This window comes from Leucopleurus acutus, assembly GCF_964270905.1.
Source record: "Leucopleurus acutus genome assembly, chromosome: 13".
NCBI classification, from domain to species: domain Eukaryota; kingdom Metazoa; phylum Chordata; class Mammalia; order Artiodactyla; family Delphinidae; genus Leucopleurus; species Leucopleurus acutus.
This window is the reverse complement of record NC_139155.1, coordinates 68,371,438-68,387,287: the sequence shown is the minus strand read 5'-3', so window position 1 is coordinate 68,387,287 and position 15,850 is coordinate 68,371,438. Positions and strand designations below refer to the sequence as shown.

At 47.2% G+C, this 15,850-nt stretch overlaps 1 protein-coding gene across 1 annotated transcript in view; it reads left to right on the top strand.

Annotated features, from left to right (window-relative positions):
- The window catches only part of ZNRF3 (zinc and ring finger 3), a gene marked incomplete at its 5' end in the record, with an annotated part of 147,241 nt that overhangs the window by 87,032 nt on the left and 44,359 nt on the right, over positions 1-15,850 (top strand). The window contains one exon of the mRNA XM_082853568.1: positions 3,928-4,053. Within this exon, the coding sequence (XP_082709694.1) occupies positions 3,928-4,053 (126 nt within the window). The remainder of the gene's footprint in view (positions 1-3,927; positions 4,054-15,850) is intronic.

The window sequence follows — 15,850 nt, the reverse complement described above, 5'->3', positions numbered from 1 at the left end:
GCTCACAGGCACCCCAGTGACAGCGGATGCTTTGAAAAGGAGTCTTGGGGCCAAGGAGGGGGAGGGCCCCACATGGGGTGCGGCCCAGGGTGCCAGGGGGACCTCAGTGTGTGTGAGGCTCACACAGTTGGGATTTCCAAGTGCTTCGGACGCCCTCTTGCCATGCCTCCCCTGGCCACGTGTCCTGCTCCACAGCTCGAGCCTCAGCCTGGTCTGCTAAGGGCCTCAGCTTCTGCTCCTGCTTCTGTTGCTCTGGGTTCACAGTCACACCCTCCTCCTCCTCCCGCCCTCCCAGGTCCCCCCTTCTCTCCAGCTGCCCCCCACCATCCCTCCATCTCCTCCCACTGCAGCCTTTGCTCTTCGCATCACGCGTGTCAGCGTTTGGCTCGGATCACATCTACTTTAGGTTCGTTTCTTCTCACACGCGTACCTGTGCTCTCCCTAACTTGGCATTTCTCGGAGTGTGTCCCATGAAACAGTGTGAGCATATTAAACACAAAATGGGTTGATCATCAACGGGTAGGAAATGCTGGTTTTAGCAAAGGTTAAAACCCTTTTAAGTTATTTAAACCTTAGGCCTCTGCAGAGCTTTAATTTCCAAATGTAGATCCCGAATCCCTATGTCCTATTCCTCAGCATTAGTTGCGTGTGCAGGAACCCATTTATCATCGTGCAGGGCTAGTATTCTGCAGGACAGTTTCCCGAAGGGCTCTGGTGGTTGGCTTAGTCTCAGGAAGTGTGGAAACCACATCGTCCTACGCTGTGGATTCCCATGTTGGCTGAGGACAGTCATTTCTGAGTAAACCCTTAGGACTTTTTTTTTATTATTTATTTTTTATGTTTATTTATTTATTTATAATTTATTTTGGCTGCACTGGCTCTTAGTTGCGGCACGCAGGATCTTTTAGTTGCAGCGTGCATGCGGAATCTAGTTCCCCAACCCGGGATCAAACCTGGGTCCCCTGCATTGGGAGCGTGGAGTCTTACCCACTGGACCACCAGGGAAGTCCCTGACTCTTGGGACTTTTTTTAAAAACTTATTTATTGTGGTAAAATTGATACAGAATTTACCACTTAAGCCATTTTAAAGTATACAATTCAGAGGCGTTTGGTACATTCACAGTGGTCACCCATCTGTTACTATCATCTGATGCCAGAACATTTTTATCACCGTAAAAGGTCTCCTGTACCTATTAAGCAGTCACTCTCCGTTTCCCCTCCCCCAGGCAGGCATCCACTAATCTGCTGCTGTCTGTTTCTATGGATTTGCCTGTTGTGGATATTTCATATCAGTGGAATTATACAATATATGGCCTTTTACATCTGGCTTCCTTCTTCAGTAAAGTTTTAATACAAAGTCTTAGACCTGCATGATTCCTCTGCTTCCCTCGACGCAGCGCTCTATCACTGACCAAACCCTATATAGGTGTAAGTAACAAAAAGCACCTTTCCCTCTGGAAACCTCCAAGGCACATAGCCAGGTTAAAAATATCACGGAACACTGTAGAAAAGTGTCAGTAGAGGGGCTACCGTTGACGTGACTTGACCTGGGATTCAGGAAGGTGACTTGAGCCCGGCTGGGAGCCACTTCCTGGAGGGTCAGAAGTACCTGGCTCTTGGCACGACTGGCTTACTGCCCTTGCCCATCCTCTCCAGTTGGAGATCTGCATTTCAAGCCGCTCATCATTTAATAACCATCGAACATCCTAGAGTGGAATGAGTTTTTCAGGGGCAGCTGGAGAGGAACTGTGCCATCCACTGCACTGCAGGACCCTCCTTGGTCCTTTGGGCAGACTCTTCGAGCCTGAGGGCGGGTGCAAAAATCATATGTCGCAGGCTTCCCCATCTCAGGTCCTGCAATTCCCAGGGCAGGGTTATCCTGTGCCCGCTACGAAGACAGCTGCCGGCCACCCCTTGAGCTTGCGGCGCTCACCCTTCCTTGTGGGTCCATCGACTTGCCAAGGATCTGTGCCCTCTGGGCTGCTCCCTCCCCTCCTCCGCTCACTCATCCTCTCCAGTCCAGGGCCACCATTGCCAGAAGGTGCAACCCGCCTGCCTCAAATTACTGTTCTTGGTGCGCCGCTTTTCCAAAGAACCTGTGGTGCTGTCCTGGTGTCCACATGCCTTCCTGATTTTTGAGCCTGCCTCTCTCTTCTTGGTGTCAACTGTGTCCCCCCATGCTGCTCAGGTAGCCTCTCTTCTCCCCCTAAATCCCTCAGCTCCTCGTCCCCGGGCGTGGATGGCCGCCCGTCCTCTCCCCTGCCCCGGACCCGTCCAGCTCTCCCTTTGAAGCTCAGCTCAAGGCTCAGCTGCAACTCTGGCCACCTGCACCAAACTCACATTACACTCCCACACCACCCAGTTCAGAGCTGGCAGGCAGCCTTTCTTTACAGAGGTTTGTACCTCTTAGTCTTTTCTCCCCAGTCAGGTGACCAGCTCTCAGAAGAAGGGACAATAAAGTTAAGCAAGTGGAGTTGGAAGGTACTGGACTGTGAATTCAAGGGCCAGGCCACCCCGGGGGCAGCCACTTGCTGGCTGTGTTGTCTTGGAAAAGCTATTTATCTTGAACTTCTTATCCTAAAATGAGTGGGGGATAAGGAGGTTGTATTAGTTTCCTATTTGCTACTATAACAAGTTACTACAAACTTAGTGGCTTAAAGCAACACAAACTTAATCTCTCATAGTTCTGGAGGTCAGAAGTCAAAAATGGGTCAGCAGGGCTACGTTCCTTGTGGAGGGTCTAGAGAGAATCCTTGTCTTTTCCAGCTTCTGGAGGCGGGCCGCCTGCATTCCTTGGCTCATGGCTCCCACCTCCATCTTCTGAGCACATCACTCCAACCCCTGCTTCCCTGGTCACATCTCTTCTGTTTCCACGATTCCCTTTTTTCCTTGTAAGGACCTTTGCAATTACATTGGGCTTACCCAGGTAATCCAGGATATCAAGCTTAATCACGTCTATAAAGTTTCTGGTGCCTTGTAAGGTAACGTATTCACAGGTTCTGGGGATTAGGACATAGATGTCTCATGGGCCATTATTCTGGCTAACACAGTGGATTCTTCAGTCTCTTGTATCTCTAATATGCCATGACTCTAAAGACATATTTCTTCCAGCTATTTAAAGAGTTTAGCACCGTGCTAGACTCCTTCACGTCTCGGTAGGTTAGGTTTATCCACAAGGACTTCCTCTTCTCAGATGGTTATTAGGGATTCTGGGGTCCGATAAAACTCAATACTAGAGCTGTGAGCGCAAGCCGTAGTACCATTCTGTGTTCAGGCTTCCACTAAATGCACTTTTACTAGTAAAAATTTGACAGTGCTCTCCTACCTATCTTTGATTTTGTGTTTTGCAAATTTTGAAGAAACCTCAAAGAATTTTCGTCTGTTTTCCAGTAACCAGGGGTAGCCTTTAAACAGCCTGTTAATTATCCTGGTGATTCCGCTGTATGTCTAATGGTCTCTCCATAAATTCCTGAATGTGTTTCGAGGTCCTCTTGCATCAGTTGAAGTAGATGTGTGGTTAAGGTCTGGAAGCCAAATAGTTTTGGATGCTAACCTAGCTCGTCTCCTCTGTAGCTGCCACTGAATGTTATGGTATTTCACAGCCATCTAGACCGGGATTTATGTGGGAGTTACGCTGTCTCTCTTTTCCTACATCCCATTGGGTGGTGTCCACCTTAGGTAACCACTGCTTACAAAGCAGTGAGAAAGCATCTGTGAAGTCTATTTGTAGTGGCTCTATTGTGTTCTCCCCAGGGCTCAGCTCATTGTACTGAAATAGGATCCACTCAGTGGGTTGAAAAATGCATCCCGCCCATATGACTTTAAGTTTTGAGGTTGTTTTTGACTGTTGAGTCTGAGACGTGCACACCGGGAGTCAAGCAGATCTGCAGCCTGCCTACTGAAGTTTTCTTTCCATTTGTTTCCTAGATGCACCCACTGGGCCTGTGTAATAACAATGATGAAGAGGACTTGTATGAATATGGCTGGGTAGGAGTGGTGAAGCTGGAACAACCAGAACTGGACCCGAAACCATGCCTCACTGTCCTTGGCAAGGTAAGCATGAGGCCCTCTGAATTGCTCCCGTTTTGATTGGTGTTCTCCACACCCTTATTTCCCCAATTCCTCAAACAGCCAGTTACAGAGAAGAGCCTTGCTGGCACAGCACTCTTTCTTGGCTGAAGTCATGGCTTGGAGCAGCCCCCCATGGTACCTAGAAGCTTGGACTCTGATGGCAGCTGCCAGCCTCAGAGTGGGCTCCACCCTGCCCACTGTGTGGCCTTGGGCAGGTCACTTCCCCTCGAGGAGTCTCAGTTTCTTCTCTGTGAACTGGGTTGATAATAGAGATTCACCATCCCTATCTTACACCCTTGGGGCCAGATATTTCAGAATTCTGAGATTTGGGGGCATTTAGAAAGGTATTAAGATGCACATATTTTGTATTAAGGAACTCCCAGGAGACGTGGGGCCCGTCCTCAGGAACGAACCACATGCATACTTGTGTAGCAAACTACATGGATATTCACATTAAGTGGGACAACTAAAATCTAAATAGCCCCGTGTTAGTTCAGGGCAGCGTGCCTCCACATGAGTTCAGGGCCATTAAGTTTCGCTGCCAAGTAAGTTCTGAATAGACTTTGGGGTTGTAGAGCTTTTTCAGTTTCAGAATGGCAGATAGCAGTTGTGGTCCTGTATTAGACCTTACCTCATAGGATGGTTAGCAGGTGAGATGAGATACAAACGTCTAGCAGAGAAAGCTCTCCAGAAATGTTCACTGCCATTGGCTATTGATATTCCGTTTAGAAGTACTAAAAAAAAAAACTTTCTTAGCCTTGAGGGTCAGCATTACCTCTGGCTGCAGTATAAGATAAAAGACAGAAATACATTTACTTTGGAAAACCATCTGTCAATGATCTTAAAATATGACAGATAACAACCTGTTTTGGGTTTTTTTTAATTATTTATTTTTGGCTGCGTTGGGTCTTCGTTGCCGCGTGCAGGCTTTCTCTAGTTGCAGTGAGCGGGAGCTGCTCTTTGTTATGGTGCGCGGGCTTCTCACTGTGGTTGCTTCTTTTGTTGCAGAGCACCGGCTCTAGGCGTGAGCTTCAGTAGTTGCAGCATGCGGGCTCAGTAGTTGTGGCACACGGGCTTAGTTGCACTGCAACATGTGGGATCTTCCTGGACCAGGGCTTGAACCCGTGTCCCCTGCATTGGCAGGTGGATTCTTAACCACTGTGCCACCAGGGAAGTCCCAACAACCTGTTTTAAACTGGATCATTTTGTTAAAGGGAAAGGTTTGGAGAAAGTTGTTAGAATTTTGGTTGGAGGAAGGGTAGTATATCCTAAGGGTAGTGTTATTGCTTGGGAATTTTTTATATTCTCAGAAGCTGCTGTTCTAAGTATCATGGGGAGACAGCTGGGGGGAAAACAGTCCTGGTTCTGACCTCTTGAGGAGATTCAGGCCAGAGAAGAGGTGGTTTTGATGTAGGGAGCCTTTCCCACAGTCAAACCTGTCCCAGCCAGTGTCTCCTGAAAGACTTCTGGCCCAGGAGACCCTCATGGATCTAATCTGTGATGTTTGTGTCCCACTTGTCTTCTGAGAAGCTTCCGACCACTTGTCAAGTTCCCCTGCCCTTTTATAGAAGGAGAAGAAAGAAAAAAAAAAACCACAGGGACTATTACCTATTTGGTTTATAATTCCCGAAGTTGAATCAATGTGTTTTAGGCAGCCCAGGCCCCGATACTTCATCGTTTAAATAGTTGGCCAGAGCTGCCTAATGATGCTCAGAGAGCAGTGACCCCCTTGAGAATACGTTAGTGTTTTCCTAGGAGAAATGCCAGCTCCATCCAAAGATTAGGAACAGTGCTTTCCTTGTAGGTAGCACTCTCCTAATAGAATATTTTCTCCTGTACTTAAGCTGCTGCTGCGCAGGGCTCAGCAGCTCAGCTTCATTTTGTTTGCCCCACTCCAGTGGGTCTCCACCTACGCGTCTGTCATGTCTGTAAATGGGTTGGAACAGGGCCCCTCGGAGACACCCCATGTTCTCCCATGGCCTAGTGGTGATGAAGTCCCTCAGAGAACCCAACTGCTCCTCCTCCGCCTGGGACAACCATGTAGTGGTTTGACTTGAAGAGTTCTGTATGGTTTGGCCTGCTGGCCTGTGAAGCCACAGGGAATAAAAACCCTCGACATATATTGCCTCATTAAGTATTTCTTGAGTTCATTCATTCACCAAGTATTTATTGAATGCAGGGGCCTAGGAGCTAAGCGCACGGTTGTACCTGCTAACAAGCAGCACCCCACTCCATGTTTCTCCGTGTTGGGAGAAACATGTTTCTGTTTGGAGAGGCTGTGGTGGTAGCCAGGTCATATTTGCATGTGGTTAATTACTGAAATTTGGCTTAACACCTGAATAAAATCATTAGCCAACGCGCTTGGGCCAGACAAAGCAAGACGGTTTAGCTTTTGCTTAAAACCTGGGTTGGTACAGGAGGTACAAAGAGTCAGGCATCTCTCCCTCTCCCTCTCCCTCTCCCTCTTCCTCTTCTCCTTCCTCTTCCTCTTTCTCCCTCCCTCTCTTCTGCTCTCTCACCTTGTTCTTAAGTGTAGTTGTTTTCAGCTTCAATTTTATTAACTTCGCTAACTGTTTTCTTTCTTTCTGAGCCCCCAAGTGCAGTGGCAAGAGGCTAGGGTAGGAAGAGCAAAGTGGTCGTCATGGGTGGCCTGCTCACCTGCAGACACACAGCATGGTTTTCTACCCTTTCTTTGCCCTTAGTGGTGAAGGCAAGAAGGAGGTGGGCAGCTAAGAGAAGCACAAAAGGAAGACGCTACAGCCAGGTCCCCGTGGAAGTGGGGGAGGGACTCCTCCGTGTAGATGTTGAGACTTATTGAAAACCATAGACCGGGGTGGGGGGTGGGGATGCTGTCGGGCGTTTGGAGGAGCCTGGGGGAGAAGGGGGAGGGCCAGACGCAGACCCCTCTCCCTCCCCCATCACCTACCCCCATCACCCACCTGCCCACAGAAAGTGCCACGGGGTGAAATGTGGAAAATAACAGAGGAATGTCCTAAATTAAGAAAACGTAAATGCCTCTCCAGGAGTTCAAATAAAGTTTCATTTTAAAAGGGAAAGACATAAACTCATCACCTCCATTTATTACTAAGTGCTTTTGAACTCCAAAAAAGGAACACTATAAACTCATGAGAGAAAAATGATTTATGATCCCCTCCTTATAATCTTTTTGATTCTGGAGGAGGCAGGGCAGACAGTCGGATCAGCTAGGGGGGCAGAGTTGGGGTGGGGGTGAGCTCCCCCAGAACGTAGCAGGCCAGGGCACCAGGCCAGGCCCCGGGCAAATCCCTTCCGCTTTCTGGGCCTTTCTTTTCCACTTCATGTGAAGAGGCTGTTCTGGGCTCCTTGATTGTCTAACATTTTGAACTTCTGTATCATATTAAAAATCTCCCCTTGACATTCTAGTTTTTGGGGATTTCTAGGTGTGGCCTTGAAAGTCTCTGTTAACCTGCAACAGTTTACGTCCTTGGAAATTGAAACAGAAAAAAATAGACGTTACTGAGCAGCTTGTTATTGAAAGTAAGGGTCTTAAACCATCCGCAAAGTGCAGGAGTCTGTGTTTATGCCCCAGGCATTTTAACCCTTCAGTTCAAACAGTGTTTATTATTTAAGCATCTTACGGGATTGGTAAGACATTGGAAGGTCGACTTTAATAGCCGTGGTTCTTATGACTCTTCCACCTCATGGAGAGCCTCGTGGCAGGGAACACACAAGACGTGCTCAGATCTAACACAGCCCGCCTGGCCCAGATTCACCAAACGTGGAAGAAAACCAGCCTCCCTCCCTCACACCCCACGCTGGAGTGGACTCGTAGGGATGGTTTTGAAGGGCAGGGTGGACAACAGGCATGAAATTGGCTCTTGCCGTCCTTCGGAAGAGAGCAGAAAGTTAGTAGAAAGACAAGAAAAACAAGGGATTTAGGTCAAAGAGATGCAGCTCTGGCTGAGTGACCTCGAGAAGGTCACTTCAGTTCTTGGGGCTCATGCTGCCCTTGTCACTGTGTTGGGGGTACTGCGAGGGGCCCTGAACACAGAGCCTGGCTCTCGGGGGACGCCCGGAAAGAGTGTAAGAGCAGCCCTCGTGTGGTGGGTGCTCGCTGAATGCCGAGAGCTTTCCGAGCAGCGTCTCCTCTCATTGTCAGGCCAACTCTGGGACCGTGTCCAGATTCCCATCTTACGATGAGGAGATCTCAACCTAACCTGAGATCCAACGGCTCCCAATTGCTGAGCCGAGATCTGAGATCAGGACTGTCACGCCGCCGCATCAGCGCTGGTTTCTTCCTCCTGCCTCCTTTTGCCTTTGCCGGTTTTTCTAGATAAAAATCGGATGCGTTTCAGTAGTCACTGGCTGGGCAAGGACTGTTGGTCGCATTGAATAGAAACCGTGCTTGAGCTGTGTTGAGCCGAAAGGGGAATCTGCTCTGGAAGCTCCTGAGTGTGTCGTCAGGGAGCCTGTGATGGGTGCGCTGCTGCTCCTCTGGAACCGCCGACCGCAGGGCTTAGGTCTTCTGGGAATCTGCGTTATTCCCCACCCCCGCCACCTCCTTGGTCGGGGACAGCACCCCAATATCCCTTGGCCTGTCGCTCTTGGTTTCAAGTCTAAAGGATTCCAGAAAAGGGATTTAGTGGCCCATCTTGGATCAGGTGCTCACCTGTAGTCTGGTCAGCTGTGATCCGGGGCTGGGAGTACACTGCGACTGCCCAGCCGTGTGTGCGGCGTGGGTGGAAGGTGTGCCTTCCAGAAGGAAGCTGGTGGGGGCAGTGCTGGGCTACCGTCCCCAAGCAGCTCCCTCAGTCACCCAATCACATGTGCACTCACAAGCCGCTGGGCGATGGCCTCAGTTTATCCCAGGTCGGTCAGAGAGGCGCCAGTTGGAAGGGCCTGCTCTGGTTCCTGTGTGCTGGCAAGAGTCACCTCCTCTTGCCCTGAACCGAGGGCCAGTCGCTGGCACAGACAGCGGTTGCTGTGAGTGAGGAGAAGCACGTCCCCAGTGCCGGAGGGGTTGGGGCTCTGAGACGGGCGCATAACCTCCAGGAAGAGGGCGGGAAGAACGGGAGCAAGTTCCTCAGGGGGCATTGAAAGTTGCTGGGGCAGGAAGAGGGTTTCGGATGAAGGAGTTTCATCTTCATCCCCCAGGAAGCTGGGAGCCACTGAAGGTTGTGGGGATGTTCATTTGGCAGTGTGTCTAGGCTGGTGGGAGAGGGGACGGTCAGGTTACTCTGCTGGTGGGTGCTTCTGGAGCTGAATGGGCCCAGACGTCAAGTCTCTTGAATGCTTTGGTGAGGCTCCAGCCTGTGACGTTGCCAAGGACACCTCGTGTTCACCTTCAGATTTCCCGGCTTGTCTACGGCCAAACCACCCTAGACGGGCCCGATCTCGTCTCGATCTCGGAAGATTTCCCGGCTCTTCATCTCGCCTCTCCAGTTTCCACCTGCAGCAGCAGCCTGGCCGAGCGCACGGCAGGTGGACACTGCCGGGAACCGCTGTGCCTGTGAGGCAGGGGAGCGGCTCGGCAGTCCTGGCTCTTCTGATGAGCAGCGCGAAACCCGGTGGCAGGTGGGGGCATGGTCAGTGGAGAACTGAACCCTTGCGTTCACTCCACCGACCCACATCCAGCCCTCGGAGTGTCTAGGTAACTTCTTCAAAGAGAACAAAGACCTTAGTGACCAAAGTGACCACAAGGCAGAAAACAGAATCAAAGGAATTTAATATTTTCAGGATGGTTGGGAGGAGAGGGAACACATAATGGTTAAGACTGGGGTTTAGTCATCAAACTAACCTGAATTTAAACCCCAGTTCCAACCCTTTAATCCATGTGACCTGGGATGGTTCCTGAGCCCCTCTGCCCATTTCTACCTCAGGAGACAGGAACCTCGAGGCACCTCAGGGAGAGAGTGTGTGTCAGGTTCACGCGTGGCTGGAAACACAAATTAGCAGCTCTTGGTGCACATCCTCTCTCCCTCCCTCCCTCCTTCCCTCCCTTATTATCCTTCAGTTTCTTTCAGCACTCACAGTGCTGTTACTTAAGTAGTTAGATCCTTAGAGACAGAAAATAGAGTGGTGGTTGCCAGGGCTGCGGGAAGGGGAGAATGAGGAATTAGAGTTTAACGGGGCCAGAGTTTCAGGAGGAGGTGGAAAAGTTCTGGAGATGGGCGGTGGAGGGGGCAGGGGGCTCGTCGTGCCCTTCTCGTTCAGAGTTTGGTCACAGATGGGTGTTTCCTGCAGTATTGGGTGCCCCGGCCCTTAGGCCGAGCCCAGCCTAGCGCTCCTGAGAATGAGATTCCCCGCTTTGTCTCAAGAGCGATGGTGGGACTAAAATCTCAGGGTCTGACTTGAAAGGAAGGTGGTGGCTGACTGGAGCAGGGTCTCAGAGCAGCTGCCCCCATCACAGGCATTGGCCTCTTGAGGCAGGGAAGTGAGTGTGATATTTGCCACATACCTGAGCTCAGGGTACTGTGACTACCCACAGCTCATTGCCGTGGTATCCTTGGGAGCACCTGTGCTTGGGAGACTTACCTGTGTCACACCTTCCCAGAGCATGTTACCCGAGGCATCTTATTGCAGCGGTTCTCAACTGGGGGTGTACACAGTGTGCGCCCATGCGCGCGCGCGCGCGCGCACACACACACACACACACACACACACACACACTGCCTCAGGGGACATTTGGCAATATCTGGAGACATTTTTGGTTTTCAGACAAAAATATCCAGGCGAGGATGGGGGTGGGGCTGCTGCTCATCACCCTACAAGGCATAGGCCAGCCCCCCTACAACAAAGAACATTCTGACCCCAATGTCAGTAGTGTCACCATTGAGAATTCCTGTCTTTCTGTGACACGTTTTCTCTCCCTAAGAAGACCTTAAATTCCACTTCTTCCTTCATCCTTTGCTTCTCTGCCCTGCTGGCCTCCAGTACAGAGACAGGTTCATGGTGTCCTGTGGTGTGTTCGTTGAAGTGCACGAGCAGTGTTAGAGCACGTTTGTGTTTCCGCGTGAGGAGTGCAGGGAGCATGGTTTGCAACTATGCTGCGTGGCTTCACGATCTGGGCTCCCTGCGGTCCTCTGCGCTCCTCACTTTAGGCTAGTTAACCTCTCTTGGTCTTTGTTTCTCCATATTGCCCTCTGTAAAGATAGTTGTGACAATTAAAAAAATGATGTGTGTTGAGTTCTCGGAGTGTGTGAATACTCAACAAATATCAATTTCCTCCCTTCTCTAAACATACTCCTGAGGTGAGGTGGGTTTCTGGTTGGAGAGGAAGTTTGGAAGGCTCTTCAGATTTATTTTAAGGAGTACTTGGGTAAATACCTCCCATCTTTGGTTAAAAAGGAAAGCAAGAAAGGAACTTAGTGAAAGAAATCAGGTCAGGAGGAAAAGATTGACATGATATGAATGGAAAAAGGAAAAACTTGGGGACTCCCACTTTTCTTCTAAGGTCATGTGTCTGATTTGAAAGTCACAAACTTTTAATCTGATGCTTTTCTTCTATGCCTAAATCTTCCAGGAACCTCTTGGTTAAAAGGCTATATTAAGCACAAGACTTTTTTTTTTTTCTTAAACTAGGTCTGAGACATTTTCAGCTATAAAAGGCTAACTGAAACCATTATTTGAAATCCTCTGAAAGACTTAAGGGAGTTTTGAAGATAGAGCGAGTGAACAGAACAAATAATGTTTCTGCCAACCCAAGGAGCACAGGCTGATGGCCATCTCCCCAGCCTGGGGGAAGCCTGGCTCACTACGCTCCTTCTGGCCATTGTCCCCTCTGATTGAGCCAGGCCATCAATAGAGCAGGGGCCACAAATGAGGCTGTCCTGGAAGACTAGGACTGGTGTGATGAGCCAGCAGAAAAACCATCAAAAACAGTTGATGACCTTGTCGACTTTTGAGAGGCCATTTTGAATAATAACCGAAGTTAAAACCTAACATATTAAGTCATGATAATATGTATAGTACCAGTCCCAAGTCAGGTGACCTGAATCTCTTATACCTGGAGATAAGCCCCAAAGTCCCATCTGCTCACTCTTCTCAGAGAGAGGGGTCTTGCACGCACCTGGCTGTGTGCGTGAATTAACCCAAATAAGCAGCAGCGGGCTGCCCCTCGAGTGCGTTTCTGGCCACGTCCAGGGGCATTTCAGATTTGGTGGGGGCCTGTCTTGACAGTGACTGCATGTAACTGGTTAACGATCTACGTGGAGAACCTGTGCACGAGGTTTGACCAGCTCACAGTCTAGGGCACTTGAGCTGCACCTGTGCAGGAGGGCGCCTGGGTGCCCAACCTGGGTGGAGAGACCCATTGGGTGAAGACGTGGAGGAACGGGAATACTGGCCAGATCTTTCTTTTTCTTTTTTTTTTGCGGTACGCGGGCCTCTCACTGTTGTGGCCTCTCCCGTTGCGGAGCACAGGCTCCGGACACACAGGCTCAGTGGCCATGGCTCACGGGCCCAGCCGCTCCGCAGCATGTGGGATCTTCCCAGACCGGGGCATGAACCTGTGTCCCCTGCATCAGCAGGCGGACTCTCAACCACTGCACCACCAGGGAAGCCCCTGGCCAGATCTTGTCTGCTAACCTTGGTCACAAGACCTTCTCAGACTGCGGACAAAAGCCACTTCTTTGCCTCGTCCTCTGTCTTTCGTGTTTGTTCCCCTTACAGAAAGCACCATATTTCATTTGATAAAAGGTAGCATTCAGCTTTGGTGATCTTATTTTCCAAATCAGACCTCGGGCTGTGTGTTCTAATACTTTCTGTGCTGTTTTAAGTTCGAGGCAGTCTAAACAATTGGGATACTGAAATCCTTTAAATTCTGCATCATTTTTGCTAGTTATAAAAATAATAAAAGAGTATCAACACATTCCAGTAGTTCTATGCACTGCTGGATGCAATAAAATTCTAGTCAGCCTGAAGAACTTTGGCTGTTTCTTGGCATGTGTAAAGCCCTCGGCCTTCACTATTACACCTTACCCGGTTGCTGATAGATGTTCACAAATGTATCAACTTTTAACTTAACCTCAGAAAAAGAATGTGGAATATGCAAGGAACTTTTGTTACCTTGGCTTGCTCTTAATCAAATTTTAAAGCGTTTAACTTCAAAAGCTTTCTTTTTCATCTATTTGTAAGCATAGTAGATTGGCTTTTTAAATGAGTTATTTTCTTAGTGTTTTTCCTTTTTTTTAAGAGTTTCAGTTGCTAGAATCTTAACTTTTTTTTTTTTGCGGTATGCGGGCCTCTCACTGTTGTGGCCTCTCCCGTTGCGGAGCACAAGCTCCGGACGCGCAGGCTCAGCGGCCATGGCTCACGGGCCCAGCCGCTCCGCAGCATGTGGGATCTTCCCAGACCGGGGCACGAACCCGTGTCCCCTGCATCGGCAGGCGGACTCTCAACCACTGCGCCACCAGGGAAGCCCTAGAATCTTAACATTTTTATAACCCCTAATTTTAAAGGTATACCCAAAATTTATAGCATTAACTTATTTTACTGTTTCTGTAACTAACAAATTTTTTGATCCCTTTGTCTTTTTTTTTTTTTTTAAGTGTGTAATTCTCATATTCCTAGTGCCAGGAACAGTGCCTCGTACATATAGTGGGCACTCGGTAGATATTTGTTGCATGAAACAATTAACTATGGAGAATTTAAAAATAGAAGGAAAAAACCCAACTTTAATTTTGCTCCTTTAACACATGTACTGTCAATCTTGGTTTATTCCCTTCCTGTCTTCCAGGAAACCCAAGTCTGATTTTTAACGTAATTATTATGAAGGTATGAACATCTGTTCTGCCTTTTCAAACTTAATAACATATGCTAGTCATTTTACCAGTTTGCTATTATCTTCATAACCTATCATTTTATTGGTTGCATAACATGACAATAGAACATACCGTGATATAGTTGACCATTCCCCCAGGGTTCAGTAATTAGATTGCTTCTGTTTTATTTTTAATCCTTACAAAGAAACCAAACTGAAAGCTTTCTTTATGTAAGATGGGCTTTTGGGGTTTTTTTTTCCTCTTTGAATTATTCTCTCATGGTAATATTCCAGGAGGAGATTATAGATCAAAGGATATGAACATTTTTTAAATGATTCTTGGTGCAAACAGTTACAAATTGCTTTTCAGGAAAGTTCCCTCAGTTTACCTTGCCACTAGTGAAGTAAGGGTGAACCATTTTCCACAGAAACAATGCTAACATTGACTGTTATCATTAATGTTTCTTTACTAGTTTGAAAGATAAAAATAGTACTTCATTGTTTTCATTCGCATTTCTTTGATTATTAGCAAGTATTAAGCGCCAAGCATTTTTCCATCTACTAATTAAATTTCCTCTCTTGTGAATTGTCTATTCTGGTCCCTTGCTCATTTATGTGTGGATCTTAATGTAGGGTTTTTTTTTTATAGCAATGTATTAATTCCTTGTCATTTTGGAATATTTTTAAACTGGCCCTTTGTGTTTACTAATTTTTTTTGTTTGTTTTAGCTCTCTTGGCATGCAGAAGTTTAAAATTTTACATAGTCATCACTCCTTCATGATTTCTTCTGTTGCTTTTAAACTTAATTATTTTCTTCCCTCCCTTGCAAGCTTAGAATCATTTTTGCCTTTTCTACATTTTCTGTGATCACTGGTTTTAATATATTAACACCTTTAAATCACTCAAAATTTATTTTGATGTGTAATATCAGGGAGTGGCTAAGTAGAGTCTCTCTCTTTCTCAGAGTTGTCATTGCCTTCATTTTATGTATCTTCCTCCTTTTAAAAAATATATTCTGTTCTACTGAATTCTGTAACAGAATCACATCCTGTGTTATCTACTGTCAAATTCTGTATCCCTTTTTGGGCCAATACCACACTGTTTTAATTTTTGTTGTTTTAGAACACAGTCCCAGAGTTAAGTGAAATATGCTTGCGAACACATTTAAAAGAATTAATCCATCAGTAAATCAACAAAGCAAATGCCTGTTTGTGGTATTCTTTAGAGCAGGGAATCCTAGTTAATCCTCATCCTCTCCCACTTAGTGAGTATATCATAACCCTGCCCCAACTCTGTCAGCATGGGGAGCTGCTTTCAGAATCTGTTCATTATTGTAATTGCCATATTCAAGTTTCACTCCATTCCAGCACGCACACAAAATTTTTATTAGGAAATGTATACTGTGGTTAAAACCAACTACTAAGCCTATTTCAACTTTCGGTTACCCAAGATTGTTTCACCACCAAAACTTTTCTACCCATTTCTGTTCAAGAAATAGATGATTGGACTCTATACAGAAATAGAACAGAAATGACTGATCAGATTGTTCCCACATGAAGGCTTCTTTTTCTCTAAGTGTCCAGTGGTTTTTAGTATATTCATAGAATTGTGCAACTACCACCACAATCAATTTTAGTATTTTCATGTTCTTTAAATATTATTAGATACAAGTCCCTTATCAGATGTCTGAACATTTCCATCAACCCAAAAAGAAACCCCTTACCACTGAGCTGTCATCTCCCTTCCATCCTGGACATTCCGTATAAATGGAGTCATGCAGAACGTGGTCTTTTGTATTTGTTTCTTTTTGTTTACCATTATGTCTTCAGGGTTCATCCGTGTTGCAGCAAGCAGCAGTCAGCAGTACATCATTTCTTCTTATTGCCAAATAATAGTTCATTGTGTGTTTATTGCTTGTTTATCAGTTGATGGACATTTTGGTTACTAAGAATAATCTGTGAACATTTGTGTACATGATTTCTTTTTTAAGATTTATTTATTATTTATTTTTGGCTGCATCAGGTCTTAGTTGCAGCATGC